Source organism: Harmonia axyridis, chromosome 1 (assembly GCF_914767665.1).
Source record: "Harmonia axyridis chromosome 1, icHarAxyr1.1, whole genome shotgun sequence".
Taxonomy (NCBI): domain Eukaryota; kingdom Metazoa; phylum Arthropoda; class Insecta; order Coleoptera; family Coccinellidae; genus Harmonia; species Harmonia axyridis.
The window spans coordinates 3,682,303-3,704,635 of record NC_059501.1 but is presented as its reverse complement, the minus strand read 5'-3'; the positions used below and the strand labels follow the sequence as shown (position 1 = coordinate 3,704,635).

The 22,333-nt window shown below is 36.2% G+C and overlaps 1 protein-coding gene across 2 annotated transcripts; it reads left to right on the top strand.

The window, feature by feature from the left end:
- The first annotated feature begins 2,506 nt into the window (after window positions 1–2,506).
- On the top strand, window positions 2,507–22,015 carry LOC123670717 (prosaposin). Of its 2 annotated transcripts, XM_045604248.1 has the most exons (15): window positions 2,522–2,850; window positions 3,072–3,156; window positions 7,581–7,728; window positions 8,200–8,535; window positions 9,540–9,748; window positions 9,955–10,213; window positions 10,275–10,556; window positions 11,034–11,318; window positions 12,363–12,591; window positions 14,340–14,491; window positions 14,909–15,095; window positions 18,378–18,487; window positions 18,543–18,732; window positions 20,169–20,344; window positions 21,600–22,015. In XM_045604248.1, exons 1-15 carry the CDS (start codon window positions 2,817–2,819, stop codon window positions 21,717–21,719), a joined length of 2,802 nt encoding a protein of 933 aa, XP_045460204.1. In that variant the 5' UTR covers window positions 2,522–2,816; the 3' UTR covers window positions 21,720–22,015. The 2 variants fall into 2 exon arrangements, with proteins under 2 accessions (XP_045460205.1, XP_045460204.1); XM_045604249.1 differs by lacking the exons at window positions 18,378–18,487; window positions 18,543–18,732; window positions 20,169–20,344; window positions 21,600–22,015 and adding exons at window positions 16,944–17,083; window positions 17,178–17,625 and having other exon boundaries at window positions 2,507–2,850.
- Window positions 22,016–22,333: the final 318 nt, after the last annotated feature.

The window sequence follows — 22,333 nt, the reverse complement described above, 5'->3', positions numbered from 1 at the left end:
ATCAACGTTTCATATGAACTCAAAATATATTGAAATAAATACCTGAATATATCAGAAATTCAGAAAACTAACTTCAAGCGCGCCAAACGACGTGAAACAACCGATGACACTAGGAGAGCAAAAATTGCCAAACCTTGGATTTCAGCAGGTAGATACAGAAATTAATAAATTTCTGCTTATTATAAATTCCAAATATAGATTCCAAATATTCAAATTTGCATTTTTAATCGGGGATCATTCAAATAAATCTATTTCATGCAATATAACATACATTCATAACGATATACTTACATTGTGGATTTGAAAATAAATAACAATCCGACAACGTAATCTAACCATGTTGGGGACATGTAAAAATTCCGTATACTCCCTCTATCTATGTTTGTTACTCTATGGATCATTCCAAAGAGTTTTACACTTCGAGATCCAAGTAGTATCTGGATCTCAGCAAGAATATACTACACCTCCTACTGGATTCCTCACTGGGCATTGTAAGCGCATGAAGCACCTCATGATCCTCATGAGAATTAATTTAGCAGAAAATGATGAGTGCAGATTCTGTGGAGAGGAAGAAGAAACTTCAGTGACGGGATGCCTCTCCATAACTACCCAACTCAAAATTTGCTGTAGATGAGAAACTTGTAACGGGTATTTTTTTTCGAAGTATATAACTTTAAGTTGGCATTACTGTTCAAGATGGCGACCGATTTAACAGCTGTCAAGCTTAGAACATTAGTAATCTATCTATATTCTAAGCTGTCAAGTGATTTATTCTCAGTTTGGTTTGGCAATTCATCATGAATAGACTCACGCCTGAACAACGCTTGCAAATAGTGCAATTTTATTTCGAAAATAATGTTTCTGTGCGGAATACGTATCGCGCACTACGTCCACTTTATTTTGTTTAGCGATGAAGCGCACTTCTGGTTGAATGGCTATGTCAACAAACAAAACTGCCGCATTTGGAGTGAAGCTAATCCTCAAGTGTATGTCGAAACACCGTTACATCCAGAAAACTGACTGTTTGGTGCGCTTTATGGGCTGGTGGAATCATTGGTCCGTACTTCTTCAAAAACGATGATGGCCAGAACGTTACAGCCAATGGTGATCCGTATAGAGCCATGATTACTAACTTTTTCATTCCTGAATTGAACAAACATGATGTCCAGGAGCTGTGGTTCCAACAAGACGGCGCAAGATGTCACACAGCTCGTGCCACAATCGGTTTATTGAAATACACGTTTGGTGACCGCCTAATTTCACGTTTTCGACTTGTGAATTGGCCTTCAAGATCTTGTGATTTAACACCGCTAGACTACTTTCTGTGGGGCTATGTAAAGTCATTGGTCTATGCGGATAAGCCACAAACCCTTGACCATTTGGAAGACAACATTCGCCGTGTTATTGCCGATATACGGCCACAAATGTTGGAAAAAGTCATCGAAAATTGGACGTCCAGATTGGACTACATCCGAGCCAGCCGTGGCGGTCATATGCCAGAAATCATATTTAAAATGTAATGCCACAAGATTATCTTGCGGATAAATAAAATTCATGTCAATCGAATAATCCATGGTTGTTTTATTGCAATTTAAATTTCTATAGCTCTAAAAAAAAACACCCTTCAGAAGTGAGGAAGTAACATCCTTGATGCCATCCCAGATAATGCAGTTCTTTAGACTCCTATGAAGAGCCACTTTCTCAAAAACCAATGAAAAGTATTCCAGAATTTGTCGAAGTCCATCTGTAATAAAAAACCATGAGAAAATCACCTCTTCATTATTGAAATCGCAATGCAAATATTAATTTTCAGATCGACCAAATAAAACGACCTAGTTTTTTAGAACAGATTCTGATCAATTTCGTTATTGGATAAAATCCTACTGGGGGTTCCATAAATATGGCCTCTCGAAATTTTTTTGTTCGTATTAATTTCGAAACTGAATGAAGGTTCGATCAATATTTGCATTTGATGTGAAATGATCATTTGTATGTTATACTATAGATCATACACGAAGGGAGTATGTTCGGTTGCCTACGTTGCCGTATTCATTGCTTGAAGAGTGAAGACTGATTATCAGAAATCAGATAACCACATTATCTCATAAAAATGATTCTACCATAATATTTAATCTTTTTGTAATTGATTTTTATAAATTTTTAAGAATGATTGTCACCAAATTTTGTAGGTGGATATTCAATAATTATTTCTTATTATGAAACTCATATTTCGATGATCCATATCACAAAAATTAAAGCAAAATATGGTGAATAATCTCTGAAATATCGATTTCTTTTCAAAAGAATTTCTTCAATTTTCTTCTGCAACTCTCGAGAACACGAAAGGACTAATAAATAATAATTGGTAAACACTAATCAGTTTTAAGGTGATGTGTGCGGCAACCAAACTTACTTCTTTGGTATATGGTTAGTAGCGGACGGACCCACGATATAAAACTTTGACATTCACGGTAGCTACTTTGAAATGTTATTATCTTGTCAATATCATCTGGCCATTTGACGTCGGCTTCGTTAATATGTGAATTGTGACTAATTTGATTAATATTTCTAGAATTGATTAATACTTTTCGCTTTAATACAATCTTTCAGTAATTTCAATAGAAAATTATAAGCATTTCTCGTCGGTGACGTTAAGTATCACGTGATTGATAAAATGCGCAGCGCATTCTGAATCTATTTTGTTTCTGTTGATCATAGGAAGTACCGAACTGTTTGTTTTCGTTTTGATCAAAAATTTGTTGTGAAGCGGTGAAGACAGTCGATTCCTATCTGACCGAAAAGTACCCAACATCAAGATGAAGATTCTCTTCTTCGTCGCAGCGTTTATAGGTGAGGAAATCAATGATTCAGAAATAAATTATAGCTCTCTTTGTCCTCTGCATTTAATGGCTGGGACTATTAAAAGTTATTGTCATTCTACAGTCGTGTTTTTATTGTTTCGGCCATTCTTTTTATAGATCTAGAGATTCTGAAGGTCATTTTTCTAATTAGAATTCATTCTTCCCGTGTAACATGAAGCTCTTTTATTATTCTGTATCTTTGTTTTTCAGCCCTATCGTCAGTTGATGCAAAAGCTCCACTATTAGGAGCGAAGGAATGTACTTGGGGCCCTTCTTATTGGTGTAAGAACTTGACGTAAGTCCAATATGTTAACTTAACGATGAATTACTTCCTGTCCATTGTTGAGAATTTGGGGAATCCCCTTTCTCCACAAAGCATCTGTAGAAGAATCCTGTTATATGAGAAGTTCAGAAAACTCTCAAAACTGAATAATCTAGTTCTTGATCTATATTTTCATATTTAGCATAGTTTAGTACCAAAAGCGACATTCACAGACAACAATAAAGTGGTGGATGAATAAATTCATCTTTACATCAACAACAGTCAATTTCTTATAAATTATGTATAAAATTATGATCAGTATACAATAATTCTTTTTTCAAGAAGAATAGTTGAACATTTATGTCCATATATGGATAATTAATTCCCTAAAATTGTTTTAGGCTGCAAAATATCGAATTGTTCTTTTATTTGGTTGTTCAATTTTGAATGAGTTACATATTTATGATAAAATTGAATGTTTATTATCTATATTCCATTGAATCAAAATTTGTGTGGTCGGATAGATAAAGTCATAATAGAAGAACTGCTGTTAGGAAGATACCTTATCCAAATTTATCTCATTTCGTTTGAAAGAATAGAAAATGTCAGTTACGACTGACCACTCGAATTCTGAATGATAAGGGAACTATTATCGAAGCATGATATGAATATCAGTTTGGAATACTTCAAATATGATAGTTTAAAATAATTCAGGAATGTTCTTGAATTGAAAAAATATTTTAGTTGTTACTTGATTTTAATAATAATAATCTTTATTGTTGACCCTTAAACAGCAAAAACATTACTGGCACCAGGGCCTACTAATTATATTACTATTTGAAACCAGAAAACAACAACATAAATAATATTCTAAACTTAACTACAATAACAAAAATAAAGTCTATTCTAGTCTCATAAAGTATTTTAAGGCATGGCAAAACTTCTTCCAATCTCTGATGCTAACCAAATCTGATTTGACTCTTAATAAACTGTATATTTCTGAAAGTATGAGGGGCTTTTAATACAAATAGAACATTTTTTTCACTAAACTCTAATGGTTAAAAAATATTTTGAAGGCGTGATTTATAGTCAATTTTGAAAATCTTTCATTTAGACAAATTATTAATTATTGACACAGGATTGAAAATTTTGAATCAGGGATTCAGAGAATATGAAATATTCTTTGAATCACAGGATTCAGAGAATATGAAATATTCTTTGAATCACAGGATTCAGATAATATGAAATATTTGTGATTCATCCTCGCTATTTCTTAGAAACAATGTTTATTTATGCGAAAATGAGTTAATAATAGTTATATCAATGACCTATGACCATTACCCTGATTGCTAATCCACATGACTAACAACAATGCTCAGCTCTGATAATACTGGATAAACACTCAGTATCAATTTCTGACCTCATTTATTGTTCTTCTAGGCGTTCAGAAAATTTGCGGCTCTCGCCTTAAGATATAATATAAAGAAATACAATTTTTACAGAACTAATCTAACGAATAACAAAAGAAAAAACTTATATAATAAAAAATAATAAATTAAAATTGAAAAATTACGTTATGAAATATATTTTCGATTTCACTATTGTGTGTTGTCAATTTTACGATAAGTAGTATAATTTTATTCGATTTCTTGTTTTCTGTACGGAACTTGATAACAAATGGTTCAAAATTACCAGATTATGTTGTTAAATAGGTTAATAAGTAAATATTTTAATAATTATTTGCGGTAGACCTATTTATATTATAAGACAAATATTATTCATCATTATTTGATAATACTTCAAAGATTGATTGGTGCAATAATCATGGGCGTAGCAACGGATAAGGTCACGATAAACAGAGATATTTTAATGTACAGGGTGTTAGTGCGACACACTTGAGGGGGTGATTCTGCTCAAAAGAATGACAGTTTGCTATATAACTTTTGTTTTCAAATGCTTCGTATTCCGAGATACGGGATGTTGAAGTTTTTTTTTTACGTCACTGAGATATTTCTAGCTTGAAATCATGTTTGAATTGCTCGTTCAATTTGAGAAAAAAATCTCTTATGCCTTTGTTCCTATGGACGCCGTTTTTATGCAAAAAAAAACATTCTGACTAGTATTTTTCATTTCTTCAATAAAAAGATAACGTATTAGAGTAAGATGTTTAATTTTGTGCTTTGAAACAGCGCCCCATTCGAAAAAAAACCATGGGATTTTAGCCACAAATTGGACGAACAATTCAAAAATGATTTCTCAGTTCGGAATATCTCAGTAGCGTAGATACCATTTTTTTCTTTCAAAAAATTGAGAGCAATAAACTGTCAGCTTTTCTCATGAGAAACAAACAAAAATGTGTAATAATTAACTTCTTGGTGTTGCAACTACATATGTAAATATTGATTTTCTTGTGTTAATATCTCAAGATTCAGGTATCACGAAATGTAGAAATATAAAATAAAAGTTTCATTTTTTTTCTGATACTCTCTTAGCATGAAAGTTCAAGGACATGTGAGTTGCGACTCGTCAAATAATCCTAGATTCTGGATATGAAGTTGTAATTTGAGGATTACTCATTTGTTGTTGGCTTGCTTATTCACATATTATTCGAATAGTTCGTATATTAGAATGATTGAAAAGTCACGAACAATGCCACTTCGTAATCAGTATTCGCCCACTTGTAGCTGTGCTTTGTAGCCAACAAATTCCTTTATTTTGATAGAGGAGAATATAGTGCCATCGTAATTATTTTTTTATATGCAAATTATGATTTCTATAAATTCCGCGAACTTTTTTGGGCAAGCGCACAAAAGCTTCTTCGAATCAATAAAATCTTACACATTGGTTCATTAATTTAAGGTTAGAGCATTTATTTTGGATATACACTGCGCAAAAAAATTAACGCACATTCTGAAAATCTCAATTTTAATGAAAGTTAACTCTACATTGACTTTATAACTTATTTTTTATGTTCTCTCGGGAAGGTTTTGAACGAAACAAGACACATTAAATGGAATAAAAATTCAGGATTTCACCGAATCTTATGTGAAAGAAGAGAAATAAACAATTTTCAAAATACTGGAATGCTGATAAGTGATTTAATACGTGGTATTTCCACCCCTTGCGTTAATTACTGCTCGGCAACGACGGTTCATACTCAAAATGAGTGATCTTAAAATGTTCTGATCTAATCCTTCCCAGATTTCTCTGAGTTGGATTCCTAAGTCATTAAGAGTAGCTGGATGATTTTCTGAACTTCTCAGCCTTCTATTGAGGTTGTCCCAAACCTGCTCAATCGGATTGAGATCTGGACTTCTTGCACTGAGCATATCTTTCATGTGGACGTCTGTATACAAGGGAACGTCGATCACAATGGTAGAGGCAGAATCTAGACTCATCTGTGAAGAGAACTCTTTCCCAATCAGCCTCTTCCCAATGGATATGCTCTCTCGCAAAATCCAAACGCGCCCTTCGATGATCTGGGGTAAGAGCTGGGACTCTTGCCGCAACACGAGGCCTTAAATCATATTCTCTGAGGCGATTTCTTATTGGTCTGAGTGCTAATTTACACCCCATGAGTTTGCTCAAGCTGATTTTGAAGGAGGCGAGCGGTTCAAGAAACTCTCAACTAACGTTCTTAAATGGCAGTTGTTACCCGTGGTCTACCCTGTCCTGGTCTTCGGACATTCATACCTGTCTCCCTGAATCGCTGCAACATTCTGGACACACTTGTATGGGAAACTCCAAACCTTTCTGCAATTCTTGTGTATGTCCACCCTTCTTCTCGCAAAACTACCGCTTGGGCACATTCCTCTTGGGTCAAATTGCGTGTTTCGCGTTGCATAGCGATCGAGTGTAGAATATCAAACGAAAGAAAAACTATTGATCACTAGAGTTGATCGAGAACAACTGATTTCAGAATGGAGCCAATACATTCAAAATCTGATAATCTCATCTTTTTTTATTCCTGCTGGGAAAAAACATCTGTATTGAGGAAAAATGTTGAAAGTGGATAACATATGCATGCATAATTCTGATAAAAATAATTATCATTGAGAACACCTTCAGTTGTAGAATAAATTTGAGATTTCCATAATGTGCGTTAATTTTTTTGCGCAGTGTATGTATTGTCGAAAATTTCGATATCGATGTTTGTGACCTTTTACATCGATGCTTTAACAGAAATCTTTCAATATATTTATAAACAACACTTCACCAAAGAAGTCTCCGGTCTAACCGGAAAAAACATTTTCTATCCAAACTTAACTCTATGTTCCGAAATTTTGGCCAGTGGTAAATCACTGGCAGTGTAATTTGTACGGGACTATCTCTGTCTAAATGAAAATTAACCTTCCTCGGCGTTTTCCAAAAAAAATTAATTATTACGAAAATATTCAACTGGATTTTATTTATCTACCTGTGAGACAATAATTCCATGAAAAAAATTGCACTTATAGATCAGCAGCATCTTGCCATGCCACCAAGCACTGCATACAGACCGATTGGATGCATAGGCAGCTTCCTCCAGACAACAGCAACATCTGCCAGACATGTCTGGACATGGTCAAGCAGGCGAGAGATCAGCTACTCAGCAATGAGACCCAGGTGAGCCATAATCCAAAATTTGTCACATCTTCTAAAAAGCAAAAAATAAAATTGATGAAATAGTTACCAGACCACTGCTAGAAAGTTCACAATTCTCTAACTCTGTTGAGAAAATAATTAGTAATCTGGTTTGAGCTCAAAAGCGCGGATATTGGAAGATGTTCAAAAATTATAAAGAATAACTCTCTAATCAAGGCCAATATTGATATTGGACTGTCAGAAATCTAGGTTAAAAGTTAACCACAGGGTAACGCGGTGTCATCGAAGGAGAGTAGCGATAGACCGGTTCTGCTTCATCACATAACCTAACTCAACGATGAAAACACCCTCTGTCTTTATTTGGATGTCACAGCAGGTATCCATATGGTTAACTCTTGACCTAGATCTTTACCAGTCCGATATTCTTATTGGAAGCTACGTCTGGCAATTTTTTATCATTTCTTACTTCAACCATGCGACTGCCTGTTTCAGGAGTTGATCAAGGAGGTGTTCGAGGGCACCTGCAAACTCATCCACTTCAAGCCGGTAGTCAAGGAATGCGACAAGATCGTCGACAACTTCATACCCGACCTCATCGACACTCTCGCTTCGGAGATGAACCCCCAGGTGGTGTGCTCTGTGGCGGGCCTGTGCAACAACCAGGAGTACCTTAAGAGCCTGGAAGAATCGACCAGTAGCACCCTCAGACCCACCACTCGCCAACTAGGTGACGTTACACCTTGCGAAGGATGTCAGACTGTCGTCAGCGTGATGGAGAAGAGGTTCAACAGCATGTCCAAGGACGAGGTCTTGCACGGCTTTCTCATGGTAAAGTATACCAAGAATCGCTAAAATATCGGTATCGAAATATATTACGGGTGTTTTTTTTTCGAGGTATATAACTTTAAGTTGGCATTACTGTTCAAGATGGCGACCGATTTAACAGCTGTCAAGTGATTTATTCTCAGTTTGGTTTGGCAATTCATCATGAATAGACTCACGTCTGAACAACGCTTGCAAATAGTGCAATTTTATTTCGAAAATAATGGTTCTGTGCGGAATACGTATCGCGCACTACGTCCATTTTATTTTGTTTAGCGATGAAGTGCACTTCTGGTTGAATGGCTACGTCAACAAACAAAACTGCCGCATTTGGAGTGAAGATAATCCTCAAGTGTATGTCGAAACACCGTTACATCCAGAAAAACTGACTGTTGGGTGCGCTTTATGGGCTGGTGGAATCATTGATCCGTACTTCTTTCAAAAACGATGATGGCCAGAACGTTACAGTCAATGGTTATGATTACTAACTTTTTCATTCCTGAATTGAACAACCATGATGTCCAGGAGCTGTGGTTCCAACAAGACGGCGCAACATGTCACACAGCTCGTGCCACAATCGATTTATTGAAAGACACGTTTGGTGACCGCCTAATTTCACGTTTTGGACCTGTGAATTGGCCTCCAAGATCTTGTGATTTAACACCGCTAGACTACTTTCTGTGGGGCTATGTAAAGTCATTGGTCTATGCGGATAAGCCACAAACCCTTGACCATTTGGAAGACAACATTCGCAGTGTTATTGCCGATATACGGCCACAATTGTTGGAAAAAGTCATCGAAAATTGGACGTCCAGATTGGACTACATCCGAGCCAGCCGTGGCGGTCATATGCCAGAAATCATATTTAAAAAGTAATGCCACAAATATATCTTGCGGATAAATAAAATCCATCGTTGTTTTATTGCAATTTGAAGTTCTATAGCTCGAAAAAAAACACCCTTTACAAGTTGGCATGAATGCATACTAATAGGGAGATTTTTTCTCTATAGATGTGCAGGCACACCGGCAGCCTGTCCGATGCTTGCAGCAACATAATCCTGACCTACTTCACCGAGATCTACGATCACATCAAGGAACACCTGAACCCCGGTGAGGTGTGCATCCTGTCGGGAGAATGCAGCGCCCTCTACCATCGCCACGACGAACCACAGAGTGTACAGATCACTCCAATCTCCAACATAGGTTTTGTGCCAGTCGGGTAAGAACTAAATGAATAATAATAGTATGTTTATTCTCTTCAAAATGTACATATGAAGATTATGTCAAACTAATCAACTACTGAGTTACAAACTTACAACTTGTATATTCATTCCACTAATATGCATTTGAGAAGACCGTAGGCTACTTTATTCATCAATTTTCCATTATTAAGAACTATTTACCCTTGAGTTTCACATTCTACAGTGTTAACGACGACCTCACTTGCGAGTTCTGCGAACAGCTGGTGAAGCATCTGAGGGATCTGCTAGTGGCCAATACTACCGAGGAAGAGTTCAAGAAAGTGTTGGAATCCCTGTGTAGGCAGACCAGATCTTTCTCCGACGAGTGCGTTGGATTGGTCGACCAATACTACGAGTTCGCCTATCAATTCTTGATCGAAGAACTGAACGGTACCGCCGTCTGCGCCATGGTTGGCATCTGCCCCAGAGGATCGGGATACGAGGTAAACACGATTCGAAGTTGGTAAAGCTTCAGCACATTGTTTAATGTCTACTTCTTTTCAGAATGTTCCTATTGTACCTCTGCTGCCGTACGAAACCGCAGACGCTCTAGAAATCAGCCCCGTTCCCAAGAAACCAACTCTGGCAAGGGTGCCTCTTACCAAGAATACGCCTTCCATTAAGATAATTTACGATCCACCAGCTTTGGGCAGGCCCGAAGATGCTCAGCTACCTATAGACCTCCTCATGCCTGACAACAACCAGCTGTTCAACAAGCAAGTGTGCGAGTTCTGTCAGTTCTTCTTGCACTACGTCCAACTGGCCATCACCGATCCCAGAACAGAGGTGAGAAGCCCTTTATTAGTGCAAGTTTTATAGGTCTCTTGAACGGAAACTTCGAAAGTATACAAAATAGTATAGAAATAGAATAGAATAGTATGCATGTCATCGAGGAAGAATAGCGATATACCGGTTTCACCCTTTTTAGGGATCATGAGTACTGGTGCCTACTATTTCGTTTGTTTGTCATCTTGGGTAGAGTTATGCGGTACTGATGATTCCTAATAAGGGTGAAACCGGTATATCGCTATTCTCCCTCGATGACATGCATACTCCTTGGGTTACTTTCGATTATGATTCCTACGTTATAGCGTGGAAATCTTCTGTTTGACAATGGTTATGTTGATGGCATTTTGCTGATACATTAACCAGATAGATAATTAATATCGTATGATATTATTACACACTCTGAAATTGTACTTCTTTTTCTTTTTGAACTTACATATTTATCTAGATGTTCCTCACCGTGATTTTGAATTTCAGGAACAGATCAAGACGGTGGTGGATAAAGCTTGCAACGAGCTACCTACCTCCATTAACCAAACCTGCAGGAATTTCGTTGACACCTACGAACCGGCCTTGGTCTCCCTATTGGCCCAAGAGATCGACCCCTCTGAAATATGTCCATTGGTCAGGGCCTGTCCTTCAGAAGATGTAAGGGATGTGGACGTGTTCATGCAGGAAGAGACCGGAGATAACTCCAAGTGCCCCCTCTGTCTGTTCGCTGTCACGAAGTTGGAGGAGATGGTTAAGGACAATAAGACCGAGGTGAGTTGATTTACACATATTTCGACACTTCGTTATGTTGTTTTATGAGTCTTCTTAGCGTCATTATAATGGGTTTCCAATGGCGGTGATACAATTTGAAAATGAAAAAATCATATTCACATCATTCACAAATCAGCACTGATTTTGATGAGACGATTCCTAAAAGTTGTTGAAGCTTGTATTTTTCCATGATTAAACGGCCTAACCTACTTAACACAAATGACATAAGAAATGTCAAAAAAATAATGCACAGTGTTGCCATTATAATCATTTCAAATTGTTTAATTGCTATCGATTGGTCCTATATAATGGTCCTATTAAATTCTCATTGTATAATGAGTACCATAATATGATACTCTTTGACATGATTCGATAGGTTGATTTGATCATATATTTTCCTCTGATTTTTTTCCTATAATCGTCTAGGTTTTTCGGGTATAGATCTTGGTTCAGTATTTCTTTCTGACTTTATCTAGCAACCGATAGGTTTTTTGTTTACGTGTCGCTTTCACTAGTTGTGTCCAAGGTGACATGATCAAGTTAATATAGATATTATAATCGGATGTTTTCTCTTCAGCGCTCAAGGCATGGTAGATGTGACAGAGCCAGAAGAAGAGAATGCAAGAGACGATTTAAAAAGTTGCTTCAAGCATTCCTAGAAACATTGGATTACATTTTGTAGCTTTCATTTCATTTTTCCCCACAATTTTGTGTGATTTTGTTAATATAACGTTTTTCGTAAATTTGTTTTACTGTTTCTTAGAGAATATGTTCTAGTTGGTTTTTGTTTTTATGGGTAATCGTTTCCAATTCTATCGAAATCAAAAATCGTTCGATGACAGCCTATTGTTAGGTTAGCTTAGGTTAGGTTGACAAAAGAGGGAAACAATAAAATTCAATCATAATGACTTTTTGGTTTCTCGACTACAAGTAATGAAATAACTGTAACTTTAAGGCAATTGACCTAAGTCCTTCAGCCCTACAAGTAATAATAATTTAAATAAAGCACAGAACAAACCTATAACTAGTATATTTTTGACACAGGCTGAAATCAAGGCAGCTCTTGATAAACTTTGCACGAAACTACCAAAGGAGTTGTCTGGCGAATGTCAGGCTTTTGTCGACACTTACACTGACCAATTGGTGGGTATGTTGATTGCTGATCTGAACCCTCAGGAGGTTTGCGTTTACTTGAAGCTTTGCACGGATAACAAACCAGCTCCGCCTGTGATGAAGCCATTGCCGAAACCAGTTATGTTCTCTGGTCAAATAGGTAAGAAAAAAATTTTGCCAATGAGTTTGACACAATTTTTCCTCGTCTTCAGCTCCCAACAAGTCGGCCTCCATAATAGGATTTTTCGGTTTTCCAACGCGAATAGCAATTTGGAATTTCATCAAAATTGTATAAGGTATAAAGTAATGGGTATTTTTTTAGAGCTATAAAACTGTAAATTGCAATAAAACAACGATGGATTACTCGATTGACATGAATTTTATTTATCCGCAAGATAATCTTGTGGCATTACATTTTAAATATGATTTCTGGAATATGACCGCCACGGCTGGCTCGGATGTAGTCCAATCTGGACGTTCAATTTTCGATGACTTTTTCCAACATTGGTGGCCTTATATCGGCAATAACACGGCGAATGTTGTCTTCCAAATGGTCAAGGGTTTGTGGCTTATCCGCATAGACCAATGACTTTACATAGCCCCACAGAAAGTAGTCTAGCGGTGTTAAATCAAAAGATCTTGGAGGCCAATTTACAGGTCCAAAACGTGAAATTAGGCAGTCACCAAACTTGTCTTTCACTAAATCGATTGTGGCACGAGCTGTGTGACATGTTGCGCCGTCTTGTTGGAACCACAGCTCCTGGACATCATGGTTGTTCAATTCAGGAATGAAAAAGTTAGTAATCATGGCTCTATACCGATCACCATTGACTGTAACGTTCTGGCCATCATCGTTTTTGAAGAAGTACGGACCAATGATTCCACCAGCCCATAAAGCGCACCAAACAGTCAGTTTTTCTGGATGTAACGGCGTTTCGACATATACTTGAGGATTAGCTTCACTCCAAATGCGGCAATTTTGTTTGTTGACGTAGCCATTCAACCAGAAGTGTGCTTCATCGCTAAACAAAATGAAATGGACGTAGTGGGCGATACGTATTCCGCACAGTACCATTATTTTCGAAATAAAATTGCACTATTTGCAAGCGTTGTTCAGGCGTGAGTCTATTCGTGATAAATCGCCAAACCAAACCGAGAATAAATCATTTGACAGCTGTTTAATCGGTCGCCATCTTGAACAGTAATGCCAACTTAAAGTTATATACCTCGAAAAACAACACCCTATATAAAGATCTTATAAAACCATATTCAAAGCAATCCTGATATGATTCCAAATTTCATCAAAATATTACTAGTAAAACGCGAGATCTATAGTTAATACGGTTATTACACGTTTGCGTATGAGCAAGGCGCATCTTCTATCTGAGAGTAATTTCATTTCGATCAAACCAATTCGAATTACATGCCAAATTTCATCGAAATCGGACTGGTAGAACGCGAGATATACATATAGAATTCGAGAATTGCATTCACATTAAGTATGAGCAATTCTATCCGAAAGAGAATAAATTTCATCAAAATCGGACTAATAGAATGCGAGATATAGATATTCCGTACCAAATTTCACCAAAAACAGACCAGTAGAAAGGGTGATATTTAGATTCCGGGAATTTCATGTTTGCACGTTCTCAACGAGCATCTGATATCTGGCAAAACTGAATTTTGTATGAGACAACTATTGGTATAACCCAAACTATATACCTATCAGCAAATTTCATAGCCATCAGATAAGAATTGTAGAAGTTCAGGCTCTGTTACAAGGATTGGCGGACACACGGACCGACAAACAAAAACGAAATCGAACGTTTTTCCATTTGAAAAATGATCGCATAGTTTTGTTGTGCATTTCCTCTAGTCGATATATTTTCAATATGCTTTGCTTTTCAGATACCAATGCTATTTTGGACAACACTTATGATGGAGTCATCATCGATATCGAACCATTCAACAAAAACGAGAATGTTGGAAGTATTCAGTGTTATGTATGCAAGAAAGTAATGGAACTGCTTTTGAAGGAAGTCAGTGATATGACTGATGAGGTTAGTTATTTATTATCTCTTTTATAGGCCATATTTTTCTAAGTTGTCTTCACGAGTATACGTCAAATGAAAAATTTGTTTGTTTTTAACATTTTTACGTCTCTTGTTTTGAGTATGGAATTGATTGATCTACTCTTCAAAAATACTATCATCCAACATTAGGATAAAAAAGATGACATATTTTTAGGTTATAATTTTATTTTAATTCATATCGCCACAACTTGCTAGCTCGAAGTTTTCTGACACTTTACTCAAAAAATATCCGAGTTTGACTATCAGTTGGCTGAGATTTATGTACGAACAGTTTACAGAAACTGATTGGAAACACCTACCTGTACAAGCTAATTTTTAGGCTATTGTGCATGAGGTGTTTCTTAAATGAACTTCATATTCATGTATTTTACTTGTTTGTTGCAGCAAGTTCTCCTGGACTTTTTCAAAAAGGTATGCCCCTTGATACCTGACGTCGACAACAATGAATGCGCTGATTTCATACAAAAATACGGCGATACTATCATCAAATTTTTGAGAGACGGAGTGGCGCCAGAGGAAATTTGCTCCGTAATGCAAATTTGCGGAACCAGACAGCTTCAACTCATGAGAGGTAAATAATACGGCTTACAACGTTACAGCATAAACTATGATTGTAAAGTACCAGGAAATTGTGTATCAAACAAAGCGCTGTCAGCGGATCTGGTTTTTTCGTTGTTGTCAGGTTGGTATAACCTCAAATGACATATGTCAAAGTTAAGCGAGTTTGGATCGTTTGAACTACTGAATGATTCTGTTGAACAAAGAGCTCGTTTGAAATTTGGTGTTCCAAACTAAATTTTGATTGTCGATTCGACTGAAATGGTACAGAAAGCTTCTGGGTACTCCGTTCTGTCAAAAACCAGAGCATACGAGTGACATTAAGAGTTTAACAGTGCAGTCGCCAAGTGTACGAGATTTTTATTTTTTTCATTTTATTTTATTTTTCATTATTTATTTTATTTTTCACATTATTTATTTTATTTTTCATTATTTATTTTATTTTTCATTATTTATTTTATTTTTCATTTTATACGAAATACTGAACAAAAAGTTAGACATTATGATTGAAAATCGCCGTATGAGTGAGATAGGTGTTGATCTTACATCTCGTGTTCTACATTTTTTTTTTTGCCATTTTAAAGGAGATGAAATTAATTTGGAAAAAGATCGAAACAATTTTTGTTTTATTTACAATATCCTGGTAATTTATGATCATAGCCGTTTTTTACTACGCAAGGAATGATGAGACTGTATACAGGGTGATTCATTAAGAATTGAGAACTATTTGAGGAATAACACGGCCAGGAAACTTTTCTTGCAAAATTGAGATGTTGAAATGAATCACCCTGTATGTCAGAAATAGCCGCCTCATAAATATCGAATATTTACTTGTCAAGTTGGCAAGCCTTCTGTGGGCAAATGGCACACCAAATTGGCTCATAAATATAACTAGCGATATTAATATTTTGTATATCATTGTTTTTTATAATGGTTTCAAATTAATCGGTGCTTTGTATATTGTTTGTTCCACCAAAATATTTGTTGATTTTCCATTACGGCATGGTTTTTATTTCGCTTCATTCCGCTTGTTTTTTGCTTATTTTTCGTTGCATACAGCTTACTGTTGTGAATTGTAATAGTGATGTTTAATGTTATTAAATGTTGTGGGTTTGTGGTATTTGGTGGTGGTTTTTCGAAGCTTGGATGTTCAAAGGGTAAGTTAATTTTATTCCACTAATAACGGAAGAGAGGAGCCTTTCAAAAGCTTAAAAGCATTGCAGTTTTATTTATTTTTTTTGTACATCTGGTATTTGTGAGCTTTGTTACTTTGGAAGTCTTACATACACAAGAAATAATTTTTCAACTGGACTTTTTGGCAATGTGGTCATAATTTTGTCATAAAAGAATTGTAAAAGTTGAGCATGTTTATCCTTGGTAAAGACCGGTTTCATTAGAAAGTCACTTTCAAATGGAGCTTGAAAGTGTCTTCGGTTTGATGAACATATTCCGACAGTCTTTCAGAAAAAGCTTCTTCTATTCGTAAGTGAAAAATTTCAAAGAAAATGAAATTTTGTGTGGTAGAGGAAAACGTGTGATGGAAATGACACAACAGAATGAGGTTATGTTTTGTAGTCATAGAGCATGCGTGTAGAAAAGTATCCCTTTCTTGCCATAAAGGGCCAATATCGGGACTTTATGAAGAAGGACAATTCAAATCTTTTTCTAACTTCAAAATTGGTTTATGAAAACCTTTTCATTTGTGAAGGAAACTTCTCACGTAAAGCAAGACCTTACTTTCGTTATGAAAAGCCAAAAATCGAGTTTGATAAATTATTCCTTTGGAGATTAAAAAACCAATATAATTCCAAATGAAAGTACAGATTGCAGAAGATACTCGAATGTGATTTTTCCATTCCAGTTGAAATTTTCGACTGCCCTGTATGTGAAGCAGCAATCTGGGCAATGGAGAAGATTTTGTCTAATCCCAAAGTAGATCACTCGATGAAACACGTACTGGAGAAGACTTGTAGAGCTTTACCTTCCAGGGATCAAGCCAAGGTAATATACTGGGGGATTTTTGTTCAGAGAAACTCATACCGCCTAGAATTTGTCTTTGAAAACGAAACTTGAAATTTGACAAATTTTTTTTTAGTGCCGGAACATCATAGAGAAGTATGGAACTGAAATTTTCGACTTGTTCGAACACATGGTGGATAAGAAGAAGATTTGCCGAAAAATAGGAATATGCGGAGTTGGGACTAAAGTCACGATGGAAACCCAAAATGATCGAATGTCATTTTTCTATTGAGGCAGCCTGTAATTTTTACAATGCTACCACGAAATTTATTAGTGTCATTAAATGTATTACTTCTTCGATTTTGACAAGAATTACAATTTATTAGGTTAGGTTAGGTTAAGCCACATTCGAATTTTTTTTCAATGGAAGTAGTCACGAAACAAATCACAGTTTCACTTGGTAGTTTTGATGTTTATCATATTCTGGCTAAATATTGGATACTGTTGAGAAAATTGAGATAACTGTGATATGGACTGGATATGTGATTGTGAAGAATAAATGCAGAATAAATTTTTTTAATTAATACTTTGATTTTTTTTACGCTTATCCTTATTGTAACTTCAGGATTTTGAGCCGATGGTGGTCTCCAACGATTGGGTTCGACTGACTGATGAAGAACTCGAGGCCTATTTGCGTATTGGTACCAGGAACTCTCCTGTCACGGATTTATCCATCATCTGTCAAATTTGTGATAGAGAAAACAGTTCCGCCAACCAACATTTTTCAATGCAAAAATCACTAAACGATATTTATGGAAATATTCCATTAATTTCAATTAAAATTCACTTTGTGGCTCGTCTTTGAATTATGAACTTTTGGAAAAATATCAATGCCTTCTGCACTTGTATTGAAAATAATATTTTATCAATAATTGAAAAATAGCCATCCGATAGAAATGAAATTTTGAAATTTGTTGCAGAACATTGAAATGAATGGAAAGTTTGTGGAAATCGTATTATTGGGTGATCAAAAAAACTTTTTATAAAATTTGGATATCGGTCAGATTACACTGAAATTTTGTGTTTTTATAAAAAACCCCCAAATTATTCAGTATGTAGCTTTCACACGAAAAGTAATCAGCTTGTTTTTTACCTTATAACTCTGACCCAAAGAATATCTCTTGAAAAACAGGTTATTTGATTTGAATGTTTTTTCAAAATGCAAGAAGCAGCATTTATTTTTTCAAAAATTATGAAGTTCAAAAAAAATATTTTTCTCATTTCGACGGAAATTGATTTATATTTTTGTTTATATTTAATTTTTTTCAAATTTTAGGATATGAAATGGTTTATCCCGTGCAGACAGCAGTGAAAGCTAACAATGCAGAATGTATTATATGTAAGATAATCATGCAGGAAATTGATAATGAGCTCAAAACAAATGAGGTAAAACATTTGGCTTCTTCGCTTTCCTCTTTAATCACATTTTTTTTTCTCTCAGCAAAGCTTAGAGGATACTGTACGCAATGTTTGCCAACATTTACCTGACATTTGGAAGAAAGATTGTACTGCTTTTGTTAGAGATTACGGTGACACCATAATTCAAGCTCTTATCCAAGTTCTAGAACCTAACGATATATGCCCCTATCTGAAGTTGTGTAAACCCGCAGAAATGGAATTGAAGACAGAAGGTAAGTGGAATTAAAAGAATAATTATAGGTTGGAGTTATCAGGTGTGTGAATAAGTCTTTCCCGTTTTTTGTAAGAGATGGCGCCACCAATACTGTGCGAGTATTTAATGGTTACATATGTCATAATCAAAGCTTATTCATCTGTCAACAATTCCACACTAACACATTAGTTGAAATTTTTTCGCATCATAAATTTTTGAAATCGTGAAAATGTCGAAATTTGAGCCGAGTCGACGTCATTTGCGGGAAGTTTCACTTTATTGGTTCAATTTGAAGAAATCTGCTGCCGAGGCGCATCGGTTGCTTCAGGAAGCTTATGGAGAAGGTTGTGTCGATGATTCAAGTGTTCGCGGATGGTTTCGACGCTTCAAAAGTGGCGATTTCGACGTGGAAGACAAGGAGCGTTCCGGGCGGCCGCAAATCTTTGAAGATCAAGAATTGGCGACTTTGCTTGATGAAGATTCGTGTCAAACGCAAGAAGAACTTGCTGAAGCATTGGGAGTTGACCGAACAACCATTTCCAAGCGTTTGAAAGCCATGGGAATGATCCAAAAGCAAGGAAATTGGGTGCCGTACGAACTGAAGCTGAGAGACGTCGAACGGCGTTTTTTCACTTGCGAACAGCTGCTTCAGCGACATAAAAGAAAGGGTTTTCTGCATCGTATCGTAACTGGCGATGAAAAGTGGATCCGTTACGATAATCAGAAGCGAAGAAAATCATGGGGACTACCCGGCCATGCATCATCATCGACGGCCAAGCCAAATATTCATGGCGCCAAGCTCATGCTCTGTATATGGTGGGACCAGCTAGGTGTGGTTTACTATGAGCTTCTGAAACCGAATGAAAGGATCACAGGCGAGGTCTATCGACGACAATTGATGCGTTTGAGCCGCGCACTGCGAGAAAAACGGCCACAATACTCCGACAGGCACGACAAAGTTATTTTGCAACATGACAATGCTCGCCCACATGTTGCACAGCCGGTGAAAACATACTTAGAAACGCTCAAATGGGAAGTCCTACCCCACCCGCCGTATAGTCCAGACATTGCTCCGTCTGATTACCATCTCTTCAGATCGATGACGCATGGCCTGGCTGACCAGCACTTCCATTCCTACGAGGAAGCCAAAAAATGGGTAGATGACTGGATAGAGGCCAAACCGGTCGAATTTTTTCGCAACGGGATTCGTATGTTGCCAGAAAGATGGGGAAAAGTTGTAGCTAGCGATGGCCAATACTTTCAATAATTCATTTGTAACCATTTTTTCACAATAAAGGCTCAAAATTTGAAAAAAAACGGGAAAGACTTATTCACACACCTGATACCACACTGCTTTGCTCAGAATCTTCCTTCGTGTTTACCGCCGTTTGTCAATATTGATATTATAATTTTCAAAAAAGTTGTACTAACATTATGACTAATTTTTTTTTACAGTAACAACATTACCTTCTCCTTTCTTTTCTGATGATGCACCGAAAGATGACTGCTATATGTGCAAAAGAATATCTTGGGCCATGTCCAAAATATTGTCTAACCCAAAAACCCAGCATGACATGAAACATGTGTTGGCAAAAACTTGCAGGGCTATACCTGTTCGTAACCGTAAGCAGGTAAGATTGTGATGTAAACAAGAGGTGAAGAATATAATTAATTCGAGAACTAAGCAATTTTCTCTAATTCTATGGCAAATCCGTTCATTCTGCCATACTTTGTAGAATAAAACCTTGCGGGAATATCTCAGTTTCACACAGATTTCATGGTTATATTTCATTACTAAAGGGTGTTTTTTTTTGAGCTAAATAACTTTAAATTGTAATAAAACAACGGTGGATTATTCGATTGACATGAATTATATTTATCCGCAAGATAATCTTGTGGCATTACATTTTAAATATCATTTCTGGCAATGACCGCCACGGCTGGCTTTAGCGGTTAAATCACAAGATCTTGGAGGCCAAATCACAGGTCCAAAACGTGAAATTAGGCGGTCACCAAACGTGTCTTTCAATAAATCGATTGTGGCACGAGCTGTGTGACATGTTGCGCCGTCTTGTTGGAACCACAGCTCCTGGACATCATGGTTGTTCAATTCAGGAATGAAAAATTTAGTAATCATGGCTCTATACCGATCACCATTGACTGTAACGTTCTGGCCATCATCGTTTTTGAAGAAGTACGGACCAATGATTCCACCAGCCCATAAAGCGCACCAAACAGTCAGTTTTTCTGGATGTAACGGTGTTTCGACATACACTTGAGGATTAGCTTCACTCCAAATGCGGCAGTTTTGTTTGTTGACGTAGCCATTCAACCAGAAGTGCGGTTCATCGCTAAACAAAATAAAATGGACGTAGTGCGCGATACGTATTCCGCACAGAACCATTATTTTCGGAATGAAATTGCACTATTTGCAATCGTTGTTCAGGCGTGAGTCTATTCATGATGAATTGCCAAACCAAACTGAGAATAAATCACTTGACAGCTGGTAAATCGGTCGCCATCCTGAACAGTAATGCCTACTTAAAGTTATATACCTCGAAAAAAAACACCCGTTATATGTTGGTATTAAGAATTCTTCTGTCATCTTTTATCTGTCAACTTTGTGATGCTGAAAACTGTTCTGCCAACCAACATTTTTTAATGCAAGAGTCATTGAAATATTTCATTAATTTCAATAAAAATTCAGTGAATGAGAAAAAATAATGTATATTACTTGAACAGAAGGCTCATTTCAACACTCGTTCATTCAATTTTGAACCAGTTGTAGAAATTCATTGCCTTCTCCACTTAAAAAATGACTATTATCCTTCAAACCCTTATTTTTTATTACACTATAATAATGTTTGTATTCTTTATTTCTTCTAGTGTCAAGATATCTTGGAGAGAAAAGGAAAGGACATTTATAACTTATTGATTCACAAGAGTGACAAGAGAACTATTTGCGTCAAGGTCGGACTTTGTAAGAAGGCTGAACTCGAAGTTTAGATGGTACTTAAAAATATTATTTTTAGAAGTGCCAAAATATGATGATTGTTTCAAAGTACGAAATTCTGTAATTTACAAGTACTACTTAGCTTTAAGGATATTACAAGACTTTCATTTAATTTTACTCTGTAACGATGCCTGAATTTATCTTGTTTTATTTTAATGATTGATATGAGGAAAATACGTAAACTCTGGAAACTATGTTTCTTTATCTTTCAATTTTTGGTTGTGATTATATTATATTTTATAACCATGTTGTAATATTCATTGAATTGTTTAATAAAGAATTAACCTCACAATTTTTTTTTATGTAGCTTAGTTTCCGAAAAAACTTGACGATTTTGTTTCGAAATTTTTCAGAAAATGTTTGTTCACTTTCCTCTTAACTTTTCATTTCAAGTTTTAGAATCAAAGATCCAAAACAAATAATTTTGATTGTTCTACTAAATTGATCCGATCCAGTTAACAAGTAATCAAATTTATTTCCATTAAAAATCTTGATCTTGATTGGGCCTTAATTCGCAGTGGGAAGAAAATCACTGAAGATGAAATTGCAAAAACATGAGAATGCATCAATCATAGTTATAAATAAAATTGCTGAATATGACCCAACC